At 39.6% G+C, this 22,096-nt stretch overlaps 1 protein-coding gene across 1 annotated transcript in view; it reads right to left on the bottom strand.

Moving 5' to 3' along the window:
* Positions 1–22,096, bottom strand: part of LOC124263118 (cadherin EGF LAG seven-pass G-type receptor 1-like) — an 82,712-nt gene that overhangs the window by 34,033 nt on the left and 26,583 nt on the right. The window contains 1 exon segment of the mRNA XM_046697681.1: positions 2,186–2,262. Within this exon segment, the coding sequence (XP_046553637.1) occupies positions 2,186–2,252 (67 nt within the window). The 5' untranslated portion in view covers positions 2,253–2,262.

Here is a 22,096-nt window from a genome sequence, read left to right as displayed (position 1 = left end):
AAAGGGTAGGAGAACCTGACCTTTCAATTTGGATAGGAAGTATAAGCGTTAACAACCTTTTCAAAGTCATACATTTTATAAACGTACCACTATTTCTCTTTATCACCACCCCTAAACACAACGTATGGGATGCCCGTGCACGACGCAGCAGCCCCATACACGTGCATGGGGTGTCATTCTTGATTTTGACGGTTTTCAAGAAGGTCGATTAATCACCGTAGACCATTAATTTGGACAATCATCTTGCATCACACAGTTGATAGTGTTTGTTTCTATCCGGGCTTTTTGTTTGAAAGTGAAAATCGTACACATGCAAAATTCCACGTCATACACCAATCATCTTTCAAGAGCGATTACTCTACAAGCAACTATGGTCATAAGGAAGTGCGGGTGCTGATGCACTATCAAAACATTCATTATTATCATATCAACATTGATTGACTCAGATATATCTCCAAAATTTTTCAATCATAAATTAAAAATAAGTTCCCTTACTTTTTCTTAAGAGCATATGTCGGCGTTAATAAGGATCAGTGGCGGTGGTATAATCACCGTTTCACAAACTTGTCCAAATCTGTGGACTTCTGTAAAAAAATGCTCTCTAAAACGAACATACCTATCCATATTAGCAAGACCTAACAGAATACCCCTCCTGACACAAACAATTGGCGGTTCACACTCAGTAAACTTCATTTCAGTTTAGGGCGATGGGGTAGCCTAGTGGTTAAAGCGTTGGCTCGCCACGCCGAAGACCCGGGTTCGATTCCCCACATGGGCACAATGTGTTAAGCCCATTTCTGGTGTCCCCCGCCGTGATATTGCTGGAATATTGCTAAAAGCGGCGTAAAACCAAACTCGGTCGGTCATTTCAGTTTATCTGTAAGAAACATTCGACGAATATAATCGGAAATCCACAATGGCGCTGTCTTTATTAACGAGGCTGTAAAATATGAACTATATTAACAAGGGTGTGAATATCGCTGCCCGCGTCACCGAAATTGCGAAGTATTAAAATATAACCTGTGGAGGTTCGATGGTGCCGTCACTTTCATTAAACATTTGACATGACATTGTATTAGGCACATAAAATCGACACCACCCTCTTTATCTTCATACGACATCAACTGAGCGATTTCCATTATATCATATGCATGTGGTTGTGAATCACTATTAAGTAGTGATGACACCAGGTGTTGGAAAAACAACTTTACCACTTATCATAAAACAAAAAAACAGCTTTACCAGTTATCATAAAACAACAAAACAACTTTACCAGTTATCATAAAACAACAAAACAACTTTACCAGGTATAATAAAACAACAAAACAACTTTACCAGTTATCATAAAACAACAAAACAACTTTACCAGGTATAATAAAACAACAAAACAACTTTACCACTTATCATAAAACAACAAAACAACTTTACCAGTTACCATAAAACAACAAAACAACTTTACTAGTTACCATAAAACAACAAAACAACTTTACTAGTTACCATAAAACAACAAAACAACTTTACCAGTTACCATAAAACAACAAAACAACTTTACCAGTTACCATAAAACAACAAAACAACTTTACCAGTTACCATAAAACAACAAAACAACTTTACTAGTTACCATAAAACAAAAAAACAACTTTACCAGTTACCATAAAACAACAAAACAACTTTACCAGGTATCATAAAACAACAAAACAACTTTATTAGTTACCATAAAAGAAAAAAGCCCGAAAACAACTGATTATGTCCCCCTAACAATAGTCAGAAACGGATTTGTAATCAAACATTCTTTCAACCATATTCTTGTCACCTTCCTCATTTGAATAATTTTGCAAGGTGATCAGGAATTATTTCCTCTCTTTTGAAAGCGTACATAAAACAAAACATCAGCCATAAGATGTTTATGGTGAAGCCTAACCGGTCTATCAACACATTTTCCTTTAGAAATAAACACTGTACAGTATTGTAGTAAGGTGCTCAAACATCCTCAATAAGAGTTACAATAACGAGGAAACTGCACATGCATGAATCAGCAATGATGTTTGCCGAGTCATCACTTTCTTTAATAATAACACTGTACAGGGCATCCCTATGTTTACATTGTGATCTTGCGTTGGAAGATGTAGCTTTTGAAAATAATATAACGTGAATAAAAACATATTAGCATTTTGAAAGCACATACCCATTGTCTGGGAGATCTGCAGCATCACGAGGACCCCCAACGAAGACAGCGTATCTTTCATCCTCATCTTTCACTGACTGCAAGGCAAGAGGAACGAGTTAATTTCAATTTGAAAAGTCGTGTTATTTACCAACTGTACTGAAGCAAAACATTCATTGATAAATATCAACCCAAATCGTTAAGTAATAAAACTTTTAAAGATATTTAATTACAGGTTGGAACTGGTAGTCGCGCGAGACAAGAGTAGATGCAGCTTGAATCAAACACGTGCCATCCTTTAAGACGGCTGTTGTACAAAAAGAAGGTGTTTTTCAGTCGTTACACTGCGTTAACATTTTCCTGAAGATTCCCTGCAAGTTCGCCGTGTCTGCTCCTGCTGATGCGACCATCAGTCAGTGACTCAACCCCAGTCAAGATTCCGAGCAACAGGAGTTAGTCTTTCAACAGGTATGTTGTGTTTGTGGCGAGGTTGGGACGACAAACAACAGCAGAGGCTTACGAGCCTGTGCGCCGTTTGTGGACCTCCTGCGCTGGGCATACTGTCCCTAAACCCTCCGACAACTCGCTGACGTGTTGCTATTGGTCGATCAAGTGCATGCATTGGGGGTTGTACTTAAAGAGTGGTGTTTGGGTTAAGGCTGAAAGTTGCGGTGAAAGAAAAATCGGAATTTGTTTGGCCTTCAAAGGCAGTGAATAACAGGGTAGTCGGTGCAGATGTATTGAGCATGTTTTGTGCTGAATGTGCGATTTGGTGCGTTGAATGTGTGATTGGGTGCAGATGCATTGAGCATGCTTTGAGTTAGATGTGTGAATGTGTGATGGGTGCCCTGTATGTGTGATGGGATGCGTTGAATGTGTGATATGGACTTTGAATCTGTGATGGGGTACATTGAATGCGTGATCGGGTGCAGATGCATTGAGCCTGTTTTGCGCTGAATGTGTGATGGGCACGTCGAATGTGTGACCGGATGCGTTGAATGTGTGAAGGGTCTGTTGAATGTGTGATGGGTGCGTTGAATGTGTGATCGGATTTGTTGAATGTGTAGGTACGTCGAATGTGTGCGTTGAATGTGTGATGGGTGCGTTGAATGTGTGATCGGATCTGTTGAATGTGTGATAGGTACGTCGAATGTGTGATGTGTGCGTTGAATGTGTGATCGGGTGCGCTGAATGTGTGATCGGGTGCGCTGAATGTGTGATCGGGAGCGCTGATATATGAAGTGCGTTGAATATGTGATGAACTGCATTGAACGTGTGATGGGTGCGTTGAAAGTTTAGTGTGAGTGAGTACATCTTGTTTAGATCAAGACCTGCTTTTGTTTGGAGAAGTCGAAGATTCAGATGATTAGTTTCCCGACGGGTACAACAAGGATGAAGAAAGATACAGACAGACAGGCTGCAGAGGCATCAAGATTTGATACAGATAACATTTAACCTTCCCATGCTCGTCCCACACATCCCTGTATCTCATTAACAGATAAACCATTTTATATCATCATTTTCCGAGGTGAGCTAAAAGTGCAATTCGTGAGAAAATTAACTTGTCTGTTTTTTATCAATAGGCTTAACTGCTGAAACAACTCCGGAACAAACTGACCAATGGTATTAACACATAGATCGCCACTGGTCAGTCGTGGGAAAGTCTACTTCGTTCTTTGATGGTGGGATACTTTAACATAAACCTGCACACTCGGTTTAATTTAACCTTAAAGTAGACCCAGAAATAGCTCGCTTACATCAGCTCGACAACAAAATTCGTTTACCAAGCACAAGCGCTGACCCGAGGCCAATCATCCATTTGCCGTCCGAAACCTAAAATCGATGGTTCTTGACGAAGTTGCTTCAAAGATTTCTGATTCATTTCTACCCATGCGATGAATTTTGCTTACTTTGGCTAAAGAATCGGTCTTTTAGAAGTTGGGTTATGTGAAAATCGATGCGTTCTGTTCCATCGTTCAATGAATGTCGTTAAGTTTGGACCACTGTGGTGCTTGATATTACATAACTTCATCACATCCGATCTCCTAGCTTCAGTCGAGCAAAATAAAAAATAATGAAATTGACACAAGTGTATGTATATCGATTTTCTGTAACGATTTGAGTTTCCGAGAGTTTCAAAACTTGATCGAATTAGTACAGCCTTTGGTGAATTGCTGAATGCGCTTACCAAAAGCAATCGGATATGCGCTGGAACTTTTAATGATGTTTAATCAGCTAAGAATTACATCGTCTTGTTGGTATAACGGAAACATGTTTGTTTCCCTGAATATGGAATCAAGTGAGCGTTTATTAACAAACATCGATGTTTGGGGATTCGCATTTATCCCGAGTGACGACTTGAAACAGGACGCGCATGGCTTGATAATCAGTGATCGCAGACCCATGATCTGAGTTGCATAATTTTCTGAAACTATTTGCAACGCACTTGTTTGGTGTGTGTGTTGTCAATTGTTAGTCTTGTGGTATGTCGTATATAGCATATACAATTCCATCAGAGTTATGTCCCTTGCTATTTTTGGAGGCAAACTGAGGTGAGGTGAGGTGGGGTGAGGTGAAATTGGGTTTAACGTCGTGCTTGAGAATATTTCGCTCATATGCATGCGTGTGTATGTGTATGTGCGGCTGCTTGTACTACCCCAGATATAAGCTGGTTTTATAGTGCTAACCCACTGAGATACCATGCCGCAGTGAAGCATGAATACCCCACTCAGACACATTATACTGACTCCGAGCCGACCAGTCCTTGTTGTACCCATTAATGCCGAGCGCCAGGCAGGGACCAACAAGTGCCATATTTTAACGTCTTTTGGTTTGACGAGGTCGGGGATCGAACCCGCGACCTTCCGCTCTCCGGGCGGACGCTCTAACCATTACACCACGGAGGCGGTCAAACTGAGATCATAAGGGCTCTAAAGAAGCGGAACTGACAAATCGACATACATGCACATATGTATCTCTCTCTCAGTGAAGATTAGAACTTTCCGATATTGCACATGTGTTTTATTTTGTTTGTTTGTTGTTTTACGCCGCACTCTCCTGCGTAAAACCATCACTCTAACATTAAGCTGTTATACCGTGATATAACTTGAACACACCATTCTCCAATCAAACTATCGTTAGAGTGAGTGAGTGAGTTTAGTTTTACGCCGCACTCAGCAATATTCCAGCTATATAGCGGCGGTCTGTAAATAATCGAGTCTGGACCAGACAATCCAGTGATCAACATCATGAGCTTCGATCTACGCAGTTGGGATACGATGACATCTGTCAACCAAGTCAGCCAGCCTGACCACCCGATCCCGTTAGTCGCCTCTTACGACAAGCATGGGTTACTGAACACCATTGCTACCCCGGATGTTCACGGGTTATACGTGCAGTTTAGTGATTCTCAATGCTGATAGATCAACCGAAACCGTCAGACCTCTGTTACGTCACATACGATTTGGCTTCATTGATTGTCTAGTAATGTCTACGACGTCATAAAGTGATTAAATGACGTCATCTGAACAATGTTTAGAGACTTGAGTTGTAGAATTGACGTATTTATGAATTTCTTCTTTTTCAGTAACACCCCAGCACAGAACACACACTGACTCGCCAATGAATGCTGAAAGTCCTTGGCCCAAGAGCTTGGCATTACAGGACAGATAATTCCTCGAAGCTTCTTGATAATCCTCAACGCGTTCTAATGGCAACCGCGTTAATAAGGTAAGGTATATCTATCTGAATAAATGATATACCTAACACATTCCCCTATCAAACCACCCACACCATCTGGTATCCCGGCGATGCCGAAAAGTTGGTCGTAAACAACAGATCAATGTACACGGGGGCAGTGTATCATCACGCGACAGAGCATCAATACTGAAGGCCGTGATATCTACATACACCCAGAACCATGGCTATATATCAGGTGCCCATGTCTACATCTAAAACATTTGGGTATTTTATGACATGATTTTAAATCAATTGTTAGATTCCATGTAGTTGGGAGCACAGACCTTAAACAATTCATCTAGATGTTTTGTAAAACGTATATAAAGGCAACCGTTGATTTCTTATCCTTTCTGTGAGACTTGCAGAGTAAAGCATAATGGTATTTCTCAACCCCCTGAAACCAACACCTTGCCATCCTCTTGCAAAAAAGCAAAGCAAAACCAAAGCAAATGAAAACACACACACAGCCCACTACAACCCCCTCCAAAAAACAACAAAAAAAAAACAAACAAACAAACAAACAAACAACAACAACAACAAAGAAACACACACACACAAACAACAACAAAACAAACACACAAAAAACCACCCCGAAACAAACCCAACAAACAAATCAAAGAGTACAAAACAAAAACAGCAAAACAACAAAATATAGAAACCAAAGATATATTTTCTCAACGCTAACCTTAGTCATAACCATAATCGAATTACTTCAACCCCTTCCCAAACACCTTTGAAAACAAGCAAAACGAAAAAAAAGTAAATGAAAAAATCAAAACACACACAAAACGCAAAGAACAAAAACACAAGACAAAACTACCAGACTATCCCAATGGAACAAAACAAATGAACAAAAAGAACCCAACCAAAAATTGAAAACCAAAAACATTTTTTAAACAGTTACTCTAGTAACGTTAAATCATGAAATTACTAGCGTTTCCCGTATCCGATTATACGCATGCATTGATTTTTTGTGAGCATATTACGAGCAGTTTATTTTGTTTTCATATGTTATGTGTTACATAAATCGTTGGTAGATCTACTCAGCACTACACGTCTAAACACACTCCTCGTCTCTAATGGCTCGTTACACGTTGCAACCGTCGGCGATCACACACTCGTATAGGTCGGGTAAGATGCAGTCAGACCAAAGACCTGTTACCTTCCACATCACAGCCAGTAAACCCATCACGAACCTTGATTGAGACTGGGATGAAGATAGCATGTGAGAAGAAGGGGGGTGTGGGGGAAAGAGGGGCAGCGTTGGTTTGAAAGGCTGTGGAGTAACGGGATCTACGATGCACGTAAATGCGTTGACTGCTTCGCTAGCGATGTTAAATGGCAACACAAGTCGCTATGATAGAGAAAGGTCATAATGATGGAGGAATGCCTGTGCTGCGGTTGGAACTTGCATTGGGAAGCCTTTCTTGGAACTTGCATTGGGAATGGTATTACATGGATCCATAAGAACAGCATAATGTCCTATTTACAAGTTTTAAGTTATGTTCAACTCAGAAGATCGAGTCTTTGAACGGCATGTAGAAATGATACACATGAAACAACAACAACAACAACAACAACAAAACAACAACAAAAACACTAAACTCAGAAGATCAATTACACAATTAGTTGTGGTATACACAATTTCATATAATGAAGCCATAATTTGAAACGCTTACTGAAGCCATAGCCTGAAGTCATACAATGAAGTCATACTTTTGAAGTCTCACTGTAGCCATACCTTGAAGTCACAAAATGAAGCCATACATTCGAATTCATACAATGAAGCCATACTTTTGAAGTCTCATAGAAGTCATACCGTAAAGTCATACAATGAAGCCATACTTTTGAAGCCTCACGGAAGCCATACCTTCAAGCCATACAATGAAGCCATACTTTTGAAGCCTCACGGAAGCCATACCTTCAAGCCATACAAGGAAGCCATACTTTGGAAGTCTCACCGAAGCCATACCCATACAATGAAGCCATAATTCGAAAGTTTCACTGACGCCATAACCTGAAGTCATACACAGAAGCCAAACATTGAAGTTAAAAGTTAAAACAAATACAAGCCATACACTGAAGTCACCATCGGAGCCAAAATAACCAGGTACTGGGACCCTAACCCAAAGTCAAAGTGAAGCCATTACCTGAAGTCGTACACTAATATACATGCACTGAGGTGTTACATCCTTTAGTCCTTCACCAAAGTTATACACTTAAGCCATATTCTAATACTATACACAAGTGCCAACGTGTCTGCCAGAAGCTTCGTGTGCACATGTGAGCGCTTCTGGTAATGACTAACGTGTTTTTACTGCAAGGTACTATTTAAAGACATCACTTTACTATCAGCTTGAGTCGAAACTTAGTCTGTATACTATTGCTCCAGTTTCCACTGTCCGGGTAGACTAACGCTTAGTCTCTGAATGCATACAATTTTGATTGTTAGAAATAAACCCATTTAAATTGAAAAGGAGCCCCGGGGAGACCAGAGATCCTGAACCTGGGGAAATCTAGACTTGCTTTATTTAGGGCTTTAGCATTGCAGGGAGGGCTAGGATGTAGGGAAAATAATGTGGTTCAGGGACTGTGAGACAGACTAGCTGTCCGGGTAATGCTACATTCACTACACTGCATGGTATACAACACTGGTTGTGCTACAGTCACCCCACTGCATGCTACACATTTCGTGGTTGTGCTACAGTTACAACAATGTCCTGTTTGTACTCCAGTCACAACACTGCACGCTACACTCCCTGCTTGTGCTGCAGTCTGAACACTTGATGTTACACATGTATGGTTACCACACGCCATCTGTAACAACATAATGTTTTGACGTTTCTACACATGTCATGCATTATCAAGTGATGCTGTAACGTTTATATCAGAAGCCATGTATATAATCAGGTGATGACTCGCCATGTGCAATCAAGAGAAGACATGTGAAGTCTACATCAGACCAAGATGTTAGTTACAACTGTACTGAGTGCACAGCACCAGGTCCTGCACTTAGGGCACACGTCTCACACTGTATCAATCCTGCATAACGTTACCTCATCTCTCACTCACACGTGAAGGCATACTTCACGCACAGACTGGAGAAACAACATAGCCCGCGTTCAGCGATCTACTTGCCTATGGACTCTGGCATACAAACACCTACTAATAAACTCGTAATTATTTCTGTGTTCCCGTTGAAAGGAGGCAACTGGTTTGACGTGTGTCTCTGACAGTCAAAACTAATCCCCAGTGTCTGCCAGAACGAGATGGGTGCGTTATCGCTTGGTACATCTACTCACACTGCTACAGTTTCACTACACTAGACAGCAAATATCACCGGTAGGACGGAAACAAAACAACTCACAAATTCATTGATAAACTTGGCTTCTTTAGACTGGAACCATGTTAATCCGAGCGGTATTGACGGAAACTGAACCTGTCAGAATAATGAGATTCCACTATATCAAATCACCACTCTGAATGCTTCAGAAATACTTTGATAAGCTGTGTATCTTTACTCGGGATAATAGTTTATCCGGACGGTATTTTTAGAACCTGAATAACGAAATTACTCAGTTCAGATCACGAATATCGTAATTTATCTTACTACGTAAATTAAGACCCATACTTTAGAATGTGAAGATAAATGCTGGTGCTCACTAGATGTTAGAGCCAAAACATGTACCACTTAGGCAGACTTCGGAGATCAATTTACACATACATTTTTATGTCCTTAAGAAGGTTTCATATTCAAAACAAACACTCCAGTCCTGGGACCTTACGGTTCATGACCAGGTGATCATAGGAATAGGTTGAACGTGACCAAACCTTCCCTTAAACGAAGGCACAAATAAGGCGTGTCGTTTTAAATAAGCTGTTAGGGTAATTAGCCAAGGAGATGCTCTTAGTCCAGCTGTTTTCAGACGTTGTCGGTACCGAGGAGACAGCGTGCCCCAGTGGTGCTGTACTATCGGCGTATATTCGGGGTTTAGATACTGCGAACAATATGAGGAATGTGGACAAACGCCCATTGTATATCTAGCTTGACACGCTGGATTTATACACGACATGGCCTGGTATGTTTGCCATTCAGCCAAACAAAGAGATGTGTTAAAAATGTAAAATACATCCAATGTGGTTTTTTATTCATCCGTGTTCGTGTTGAAATGTCTATGACTGGTAATAATACGGTTTTCCTCGTAGATTCAAATGTCAAAAGTAAACACTGAGTTAACACATTTCAAGTTTTCACTTTTCAAATGCAAAATATATGCAATGTTGATTTTTAAATTCGTGCTTTATAGCCATTTTGGCGTTGAAATATCTGTTATCTGATGATAATACTTTATTCCACGTGAATGCAAATGTCAAAGGAAGACACAGAGTAAACATATTTCTATCATGTATTAAATGTCTATTAGCAACGGAAGAGACAAAAACACTGCAAATAAAAACAATGAGTGGTTATCTTTCATGTCTATAAATGTTTTGCTTTCAAATAATTGGAAATGACACTTAGGCCGAGATGACACATTACACAACAACGAATGATAAGATAAACTGACTTTCAAACGAAACGGTTTACATTGAAGATCAAATAACAGTATGAAAGGTCATCGTGCAGCTGAGCGAGAGGCGGTTTGCCGTTACCTCAACACTAAAGCCAAAGAGACAAAGAAATGTTTATTTCACTTATATATTTGCATATTCACCAAGATTTTTTTCTGACAGTTCATTTACCCTAATACGTGATGCATTGTGACAACATAAATATTAAACCGATTTTAGTTGTGTTAGACATTGAAACGCGTTTTACTTGAGTTAAATATACTGGACAGAATAAGTTAGGGATATTGGTATTTTTATGATTGATATTTTATTAGTGTGTCAATGAATAAATAGATCATTATTCATAATTTCATAATTTACATATATCCCGAACTATTTTTGTCCAGTATATGTTGTTTTTACACAGAAGCTTATTATGTATTCATTTTCACAAATTCCCTCTGTATATATCAACATACATCCCTGCACATATACATGTACCCATGTGGGGAATCGTACCCGGGTTCTCGACGTGACGAGCGAACGCCTTAACCACTAGGCTACCCCAACGCCCCTGAAATATTAACAGATTTCGCTGGGTATATATTAACAAATCCAACTGGGTTTATGTTAACAAATGTCGTGCGTATACATACATGTAGACACATTCCTCTTAGACATAGACAAATTCCGCCTTCGTATATATTGACAAATATCGCAGCATATATATTAACAAACTCCTTGAGTGAGTGAGTTTAGGTTTACGCCGCACTCAGCAGTATTCCAGCTATATGGCGGCGGTCTGTCACTAATCGAGTCTGGACCAGACAATCCGGTGATCAGCAGCATGAGCATCGATCTACGCAATTGGGATACGATGACATGCGTCAACCAAGTCAGCGAGCCTGACCACCCGATCCCGTTAATCGCCTCTTACGACAAGCATGGTTTACTAAAGATCAATTCTAACCCGAATCTTCATGGGTGCGTACACATTGACACACATCGGTGCGTATATATTAACGAATTCCGCTGTGTATATGTTGACACAATTTATGTTGCGTATAGAAGATATTCCGTTGATATATTCCGCGTGTCCATATTTTTCAATCAAGTCCGTACGTCAAGAAGGTGTTAATGTACCTATCGTCAATATTGACCGTGTTGTCCATTTCTAGTACCTCACCTAGGACAGTTTTTAAATATCCTTCATCTGAACGTGGGTTATAAATGTACCCGACTATCAGCTGATATTGAAAAGTAACGAGATATTTATAGAAGCTCATGGTATGGGCGGTTGCCTATCACAATGTCAATACGTACCTTAAGTGTGGTACAACAGCACGGAGCTGTTTATGAAACATTAATTTTACAAGCGCAACTATTTCAAAAGGGTCACATTTGAAAGGAATTTGTTTGGGCTTAATGAGTCACCGGATAAAGCGTTCAGTAGGTCGGATTTTAGCATTTTCTTCCATACCTATGACGTACAAGCTGTCGTCATATAAGATAATGACTAACTGAATTAATAAAGATTATATATATATAATGAGAGATTATATATGATCATAAGGTATTAATATTCTTTATAGTGCCACATACATTCGTAAAAACTGAAAAAGGTAAAAATATATTTTTTAGATTACGAACTATACAGAGATATTATAAGTTAGGTGGATGCCATGGTATCATGGTCTTAATGATTTTCAGTGGTCATAATATATATTTTCAGAATTATTTTCTGAAATAAAACAAAAATATAAAAATAAATATTCACTTAGCATTTTCGTGTTATCGCTTATCCTGTGGGAAAATGTACTTGTAACATAACGACCCCTGAAGACCCGGGTCAGAGTTGGTCTTCAGCAACCCATGCTTGTCGTAAGAGGCGATTAACGGGATCGGGTGGTCAGGTTGCTGACTTGGTTGACACATGTCATCGTGATCCAATTGAGTAGATTTATGCTCATGATGTTGATCATTGGATCGTCTGCTATAAACTCGTTTATTTACCGTCGCCATATAGTGGAATATTGCTAAGTGCGTTGAACAAAAAAACAAACTATAACAAAATAGCTTAGTTCATTCTGAGCTATATAGTCTGTTCGCAGTGAAAACGTACCGATGAATTTCACTCTTAACGACAAGGTAAATCAAATAAAGTGAAATTAAGATTGCGAATCCTCATAATTTTACCTTGCCAATTGAACATTCAAATCTCAGAATTTTATTCAGCTTAGGATAAACGTTGTTTAACAAACGATCATAGTTTCAAATCGCTCTTATTATTTTGTATTACAAGGGGGTATGCACTTTAAATGAAACACCGAGAACAAGTAGTGTTGGTTTAAGTTAACGCTCATCACGTACCGCACGTGCATTTGTTTCACTGTTCCATCTACTGCGCTTACCCCCTCGCTGCTGCTGAATCTTCAACAGATGTTCTTTGTTCCTCTGAACAACGGAAAACGCATTATGGACGTTCCAGTGACATCAAAAACGTCCACAAATTGACGTGACGCCATCAAAACGGGTCTACGTATTCCTGGAAGGTTTTGAAGATGCCTAATGATCGCCGCACAGAAGAAATTGTTGATACAAGCGTCTCTGGATTATCTGCTCGTGTAGATATAGACTGTTTAAATATACTGAAGATGGGGTCGTTAGTCCCAACGTTATCAGAGATTCCTCTCTGCAGTAAATCACCCTGTGGCTTTCTATAGAACGACTACAATAGTACGGGCACAATGGGAGAAACCAAACATCCAATTAAAATGCTTGACAAAAGAAATTATACCCCTGAAAACTGGTTTTGATCAACAAATTTCAAATTTATTCAAACGCAACTAACTTAAAAATGTCTCCGATACACTAAGTCAACACGCAACTCGTATCAAATATCGAATATCTATCACCATCGAATGACCATTCCTCGTTCGTTTCATTATCAGCCACCATGAAATATTGGTGTGTATTTATTTTCGCTCGGCAGTGTAGTAAGAATGACTTTTTTCTAATCACAAACTGCTTGCCTGTTGTTGTTTTGTTGGCGCTATCAGAACTGTCTTAGAGATTTGCGAGGTGATTACATTATTTATACGTCTTTGATTAAAAGCAATTCTTGTGTCAGGTTAACCGTCGACTTTGAGCAAGGCAATGGAAAATGGGAACTTTACATTGAACAAACAATTTTCGTGACAAAACTAGCTACGGAGACTCTGCACCACAAATTGGACGGGTTTGAAGACATTTCTAGCACAGACTGTGATCCCTGGGGTCCAATTTTGAGATAGGGGGGTATTTTACTAAACGGCATAAAACACTAGTACTATTCACTATCTTACTTAATCAAATGGTCCGATATCGGCGGGTATTTTAGTAAAATGACATAAAACAATATTCACTTTCTTACTTAATAAAATGGTCCGATATTAGCGGTTATGTTACTAAACCGGCACAAACCACCATTCACTCGCTTACTTAATCAAATATTCCGATAATCTATTGATGTACAGAGGGATGTTAAGTACTATCGTTCCACAGACTGATCTAAGCGGAACGATCGTCTCAACATATTCTTCACCACACAATTACAATATACAGTCGTAGCGTACTATCAGGACCCTGTACATATCCCAACTCTGTCGATTGTCTGACACAGGGAGAAAGTATTCCATCTTAATTTGCACAGCGGAAGATAAGCGTGGAATGACGTTGTTGTTTACCGTTGACGTCGACGCCCCTCCCAGTCAACAGCTACGTCTCACCCTTCCCGACTCCACCCTCATCAACATCTGAAATCAGCATCTTCATCTTATCTCATCATCTGCCCACGGAAGTCTTAAATAGTTAATGAGGCGATGTTGGTTCGGAAACAATGACAGGCAGTTTCTGATTAATGCTTCGCGTTAGATCATAGAACAAGACCGGCACTTGAACTCTACAATGCTTCAGGGCTTTTTCATCCCTATCTTCATCCCTATCTTCATCTTTCGCAAAACCAGCACCATCAGATGGACAAGATGTAACCACCTAATTTCAAACACAATGTAATTTCAGAGCCTATTAATCAAGTACAACACCTAACAATTGGTCATAACATTCGCATTTGGTTCGTCAGAGGCTTTTAATTTTGTAAAATGGTTAGTTTACGGTTGAGGAAAAGATAAAAGCTGCATGCTAGATGTAATAACAGATAACTATCGGCATCAATGCATCTTGTCAGAGTGATTTATGTACAGCACACGTTATTCGTAAACTTGAATACCGTTAGAAGTACCGTTATAGATGACGAGGGCATGTGTGCGTGAGACAATCATCCGTCACAGGGATCTAATTTACTGGTACATCCTGTTAAATATAACATCCCTGACTTAAATAATTGAACAGGGGGTTCTTGATCGATGAGATCGATGATCCGTCACTTTAAACAGGGGCAGGATCACGACAGACCGCTTCCATCTTGTTTTGTTCATGGATTAACGATATCATGTATGGCAAAAACGTATGTGTTCAGTGTAGCGATCTAAAGTATAATGCAATGATGTGATACAATTTTACAGTGTTGTTCATTTTGACGAAAATCTGAATAGAAACGTACAGCGCAGAAATATCATTCGAAATAAAACAGTGCTCTGATACAATGCCACAGTACAATGATACAATATTGCAGTAACACTGAGGTTTAACATAGTGTAAAATGCAGCGATTGTGTGCAATGTTACAGAACAGTACAGAGAAACTGAATGGTTAGAATAAAATATGACGTTTACGGTATCTTGTTACGGATTACAGTACACAATACAATGTAATGAAATGATACAGAACCTGTGTAATATTGTTACATAGTGTGAGGACATGTTGTTACGGATTACAGTACACAATACTATGTAATAATTCAACGATAGAGTACTTGTGTGTGACGATATAGTGTTAGAGAGTGTGATAATAATATACCGTTACAGATTACAGTACACAATACCATGCAATAATTCAACGATAGAGTACTTGTGTGTGACGATACATTGTTGCAGAGTGTGATAATAATATACCGTTACGGATTACAGTACACAATACTATGTAATAATTCAACGATAGAGTACTTGAATGTGACGATACATTGTTACAGAGTGTGATAATAATGTACCGTTACAGAGTGTGATAATTAACCGTAAACAGAATGCTATGTAATAATTCAACGATAGAGTACTTGTGTGTGACGATACATTGTTACAGAGTGTGATAATAATATACCGTTACGGATTACAGTACACAATACTATGTAATAATTCAACGATAGAGTACTTGTGTGTGAGGATACATTGTTGCAGAGTGTGATAATAATATACCGTTACGGATTACAGTACACAATACTATGTAATAATTCAACGATAGAGGACTTGTGTGTGACGATACATTGTTACAGAGTGTGATAATAATATACCGTTACGGATTACAGTACACAATGCTATGTAATAATTCAACGATAGACTACTTGTGTGTGACAATGTATGTTACGGAATGTGAGCATAGATCATTACGGATTACAGTACACAAAACTATGTAATAATTCAACGATAGAGTACTTGTGTGTGACGATACATTGTTGCAGAGTGTGATAATAATATACCGTTACGGATTACAGTACACAATACTATGTAATAATTCAACGATAGAGTACTTGTGTGTGACAATGTATGTTACGGAATGTGACGATATATTGTTACATTGTTACGATTATAGTCATAACACTATGTAGTACAACGATAAGGCCACGCAGTAAAATATAACGTAACAATACATGCAGTGAAACTATTTAAAGTTCCAGCACAATCGCGAGTGGCGATACAAGGCTACAACGTTCTGGCAATACTGTGTTGTAATCCAACAGAGAACACGGAGCGAGTGAGTGTGGGTTTACGCAATATTCCAGCATCATCACGGTGTGGCACACCAGAAATTGGCTTTATACATTGTACCCATGTGTGGAATCGAACCCGGTTCCTCAGCGTGACGAGCGGACGCTTTTACCATTGGGCTACCCAACCGCCTCCAGAGAAAACGGATTCAGTAACATCATACAAATGCTTTAAATACATCAATATCGAATAACCATTTCTTGTTTGATTCTTGGAGCCATCTAACATGCATGAATAGTCTTTTCCCGGCAGTTAATAAACAAAAAGACGTAATTAAGGCCTATTCCAAAGCGTATTTTTCAAACGTTAACCAGTTTAGCGTTCAAACGGAGTATTCGCCAGACAATGATTAACTACTACACAGCTTATCTGATAAACCGATTACAAAATGTAGACATTGAAGCGGGTTTGGTCGTGGTTATCGCTTCTCCAGACACTGAACCAGTTCGCGATGCATCGTCGAGTTGTATTCCCAACAGCAATAAAAGTCCGTGGTGGAGAGACTCGTTGAGACAACCTCAACTCATAACGCTCAACTCGGCAGATAAAGTCTACGGGCGTCCCTAGTTGACCATTACATTCAGACGAGTTACAGATCCATGGAGATGGAACGGTGAGAGTTCTTTGATATTTTGGTAAATGTCGATAAAAGAAATGGAATAAACGCAGTCTTGTTTGGAATGAACTGGAGTATTGGTGCCTTTTCTGAGAGTGGTTTTGGTGCCATTGTTTGGTAATGTTCCGTTTGTTTGGATCGCTGGGGGATATAATATTTGTGGTGTTTACGTATGTGTGGCATATGGCAGCCTCCTGTTTGGTGGGTGGGTCATCACGCTACTAAATGGGTCTGTAATAAGATGCAGTGTCAGTATAAAATTAATATATTGTTTTAATTTCGTACGGTGCTTTTTCAAAATATGTTTTCAGCGTTAGAGGTGTACGACTGGAATGATTCTGAGGTTACGTGTCAGTTAAGTGAGTGAGTATGGTTTTACGCCGCGTTTAGCAATATTGCAGTATTTACACCCGAAATCGACTTCACACATTGTACTCATGTGGAAATAGAACCCGGGTCTTCGGCGTGACGAGCGAACGCTTTAACCACTAGGCTACCCCATCGCCCCAACGTGTCGTTAGAACATTCAGTTCTTAAATAACGCCACTTGAACATGACAGTGGTAGTAGGTCGATTGACTGATTGATTGGTTGGTTGATTAATTGATTGATTAATTGTGTTTAAGTGAGGAAGTGTGGCTCAACGCGCCTTTGAACAGTATTTCAATAATACAGTTTTTATACATCTACAACAGCAGCAGACAAACTGCAAAACTGAAGACTAATCTACAAGCATAATCGCAGCAAATGTAGAATTCTGACCCATGATCACAGCATCCTGGTACCTCAAGGCAGACAACTCAGTGAATTGCGGAGCCTTAGCCGAGTGAGCCACCCTATGTATAAACTATCAGAAATCAGCGTTTGCGGAGACAGCATGAAGTAAAATATGCATTGGCAAGTAATTGCTGAAGTTTGGTTTCCCTAGTCAACATGCCTTTCTATCCCTGCACTGTAAGATCAGGGCCAGAGCCTTGTCTGTAAATAAATATGACAAAACGAAGTTTAAACATTGTGCACAGTGCAAACACGGAGTGGTGCACGTGCAGTCCTTGGCGCTGCTGCAGAGACACATTCTCCCTGTCTGAATTCAAGATGCGGCAGGTTTCCATGGATACCTGGGTAATGACTAGCTAATTAATTTTATTAGGCAGATCTTTTTTTAAATAAGGTTGTTCATGTTTGTTAAAGCCTGCAGTAAAGAAAATACTTTGTGAAACAAACACGTGGAGACCGTCACCCAAGACACAAGAGAAGGTTACCCTCAAATGAGGCTTGGATAGATTCCTGGAGTTAACTACCCGACACGTAGAGGCAACTCCCCAACAGACCCGTAAATGTGACATCACAACAGACACGTGAAGATAACACAATAACAGACACTGGAAGGTACCTCGCTGACAGACACGTGAAGGTAACTGTTGATCAGACACGTGAAGGTACCACCATAACAGACACGTGGGGCAAGAATTCTACAACAGACACGAGGATGTAACACCACAGCAGACACATGAAGGTATCTCCCTAACAGACACGTGAAGGGAACGCCATAACAGACACGTGGAAATAGCCCTCAACAGACGCATGAATGCACGTGGTGTATGCTTGGCATATGCTCCATCAGTACAGCTAGGTCTGGGGCTGTGTTTCCTACTAAACCGTCCCAGACACAAGTGGCAGCGGATGATCATCAACTTACACGGCACCAGTAATGGGCTATGCATGTAATGTTTGTACAGCCCTCTGACCAAAGGATGCCTTCACTTACCGACGGAACGGGGGAACGATGGCCACAAAACACATAAGCACACTCCTGTAGACTTCAGTGAAATATGCCTTCTCTTCAGTGCAATATACTTTCTCTCTTCAGTGCAACATACCTTCTCACTTCAGTGCAATATGCTTTCTCTCTTCAGTAAAATATGCTTTCTCTCTTCAGTGCAATATACCTTCTCTCTTCAGTGCAATATGCTTTCTCTCTTCAGTGCAATATACCTTCTCTCTTCAGTGCAATATGCTTTCTCTCTTCAGTAAAATATGCTTTCTCTCTTCAGTGCAATATACTTTCTCTCTTCAGTGCAATATGCTTTCTCTCTTCAGTGCAATATACCTTCTCTCTTCAGTGAAATATGCTTTCTCTCTTCAGTGCAACATACCTTCTCTTTTCAGTGCAATATGCTTTCTCTCTTCAGTGCAATATACCTTCTCTCTTCAGTGCAATATGCTTTCTCTCTTCAGTGCAATATGCTTATTCTCTTCAGTGCAATATACCTTCTCTCTTCAGTGCAATATGCTTTCTCTCTTCAGTAAAATATGCTTTCTCTCTTCAGTGCAATATACTTTCTCTCTTCAGTGCAATATACCTTCTCTCTTCAGTGCAATATGCTTTCTCTCTACAGCGCAATATGCCGTCTCTCTTCAGTGCGATATACTTGAAACGCGGAGTTTAGAACAGAATAACCGTTTCAAGCTGGTTAAGTGGAATGAGTTTTGACATTTTGTGCCAGAGCATGTATGCCTTCACTTCCAATAAACAGCAACAAGCACATTACCTCACACTCCATACGTTGGTCATGTCGTAGTTCATCATAGTTCCGAACATTCTATGGGACATTTAGTTAAAACACATGTAAATCTATCATTATCTCTTCAAGGTACCAAAAAAGATAAGTTTCTACTTTCAATCGCGAGTTACATCATACTTTTACCTTTTTTCACAGATGTTGAAGGGAATGTTTTGTAGCGTTTCAAATCAATAACAATGGAAATGGCTTTTAGCTTTCTTACTGCGCGGTCAAAGTATACCATTCAAAAATGGTAGGCGATATTCCATTTTGCGAGCATACCACTAGCCAATGCCAATGCATATGAGAAAAAGTAATATATATCCATACAGATGAAACATTTCAAAAGAAATGGAATAAATTGTCACATTTTCCCTTAATTTCTCTTCATCATCAGTTTTCACCATTTGCATTTTATCAATCTTGTAAATCCAATATCCCCTACCTTTTTTTGAATGGTATATATATCGGCTAACATCCTGACTTGTCTTTGACACTCATTGTTGAAGCTAGTCTGTCTCACAGTCCCTGAACCGCATTAATTCCCTTACTGCCCACGCCTTCTTGCAATGCTAAAGCATTAAATGAAGCAAGTCTAGATTTCCTCAGGTTCCAATCTCAATGGCGTTATTTGTTTTTATCAAAATTGTATATATTCAGGACCCGTGAAGGTCCGGCTTAGAATATTGATCTTCAGTAACCCATGCTTGTCGTAAGAGGCGACTAACGGCATCGGGTGGTCAGGCTCGCTGACTTGTTGACACATGTCAACATCGGTTCCCAATTGCGCAGATCGATGCTCATGCTATTGATCAGTGGGTTGTCCGGTCCAGACTCGATTATTTACAGACCGCCGCCATATAGCTGGAATATTGCTGAGTGCGTCGTAAAACTAAACTCACTCACGTATATATTCAGAGACAAGGCCTCAGTTTGCAGCGTGATGTTTGTCAACAGACTCGCACAACCGGTAAGACACCGCTGTGACAGTGGATGGCTTTCTTTTCGCAAACACCTGGTGTCATTGGGATATGTTCAGTTACTTAATAAAATAATTTTCACCACAAATATATTGAAACTACTTTTGCAAGGCAATCGAGAGTGGTTATTCTCTGGCGTTTTTTTTATAGTTCCATCACTGTGCAACTTGGATCCCTGACCACATGCAATTTGAACACCTATCAAGCAAAACACCATAAACAAAACGCATTGATTTATGGCTCGTGCGCCCGAGTTCTGTCTCTGTCACATTATGTAATTACACAGACAGGCAGGTGTGATTCTTGTACACATGACATGTTATGATGTCTGTTGACTGCAAAATGTTATACACAAAATGAGCATGTATTTAGAAAACCCAACATCTCTATACACACACAAAGAGCCCTGAGATTATCGGCAAATGAACCAGCCAATGAAAGGCTTCGTTACACTTAAGTGCACTCCCACCCGCTCTGTTTGGGTTCGGTATCCCGGCTGCTTCGTTTCGAGGGAAGTAAACCTAAGTACAAAATATTGCACTTTTGATTTGCGATTGTACGCTTATAATTTTATTTGTTTTTTCATAATCAGCAATGTATATTATATGTCATGAATAAGTGATAATTGTGTTTTAATTATGTTTGTTCTTTTGGTTGCATGTGACCTTTAAGGGTAAAACATTTATACATATTTACGGTCGGTATTAGAGATATGGGATGTTCTTGTCGAACTTACTGTTGAGTGAATGTGGTCTGTAATCACATGACCAGTCATGTGACATCTAGCGACAGGTGTCGCTAGTGTGTCAGCCATGATCAATACATTAGTAAGAAAGTATACATAGCTCTTCTGTATATATCCATTAAGTATATACTATGACACCGTCGGAATGTTGTTGTGTTGTGACTGGCAATGTGTTCAACAAATTTCACGTGTAAAATTTTGTGCATAAATTCACAATTTAACTTTCAGTTGGTTGTAATGACTGGTCATAGTGATGTAAGTTTACCTAAAATCCATTTCGTCAAACATAATTACTGCCTTTGCATGTGTTTGTGATCGTTGAGCAGGATACGTTAAACTTTTCGCGGACACCCAGAATCACACTATTTAAAAACGATTCACAAACATATGTTTATGATGCAGTGGGAACAGTAAAAAGGACTCCGCTTTAAGCAGCTTTTCTTAATAAATATAGTTTTGCCGTTTTTATTTCAAATGTGTGATTCGGAAAAGGTAGATAAGTTGTCATGCGCATTTAACAACGTTTGTTAACCAATCAGACTGCAGAACGCACTCCCGCTCATTTACAATATGACGTCATGCCCTCTATGTCTGATGTTGATGAGGTACATGACAACATAGAGAAGAAAACGAAAGTAGGCCGTTTTATTGGACGTCATGGAACCCAAAAACAGTTTCACATATCTAACAAACTGAATAAGTTCGTGACATTATGATAAAGTTTCGTATTCTTGTTCCAGTGATCAGAACCACACTAAAATGTCGGACGAAAGAAAAATTGAATTGGAAACAGGATTTGACCAAACAATGTGTCAGCAATG

The sequence above is a fragment of the Haliotis rubra genome, unplaced genomic scaffold (genome assembly GCF_003918875.1).
Source record: "Haliotis rubra isolate DU_JTF1 unplaced genomic scaffold, ASM391887v1 Scf868, whole genome shotgun sequence".
NCBI lineage: Eukaryota > Metazoa > Mollusca > Gastropoda > Lepetellida > Haliotidae > Haliotis > Haliotis rubra.
The sequence above is the reverse complement of the archived record's forward strand: the minus strand, read 5'-3'. Positions and strand labels throughout refer to the sequence as shown.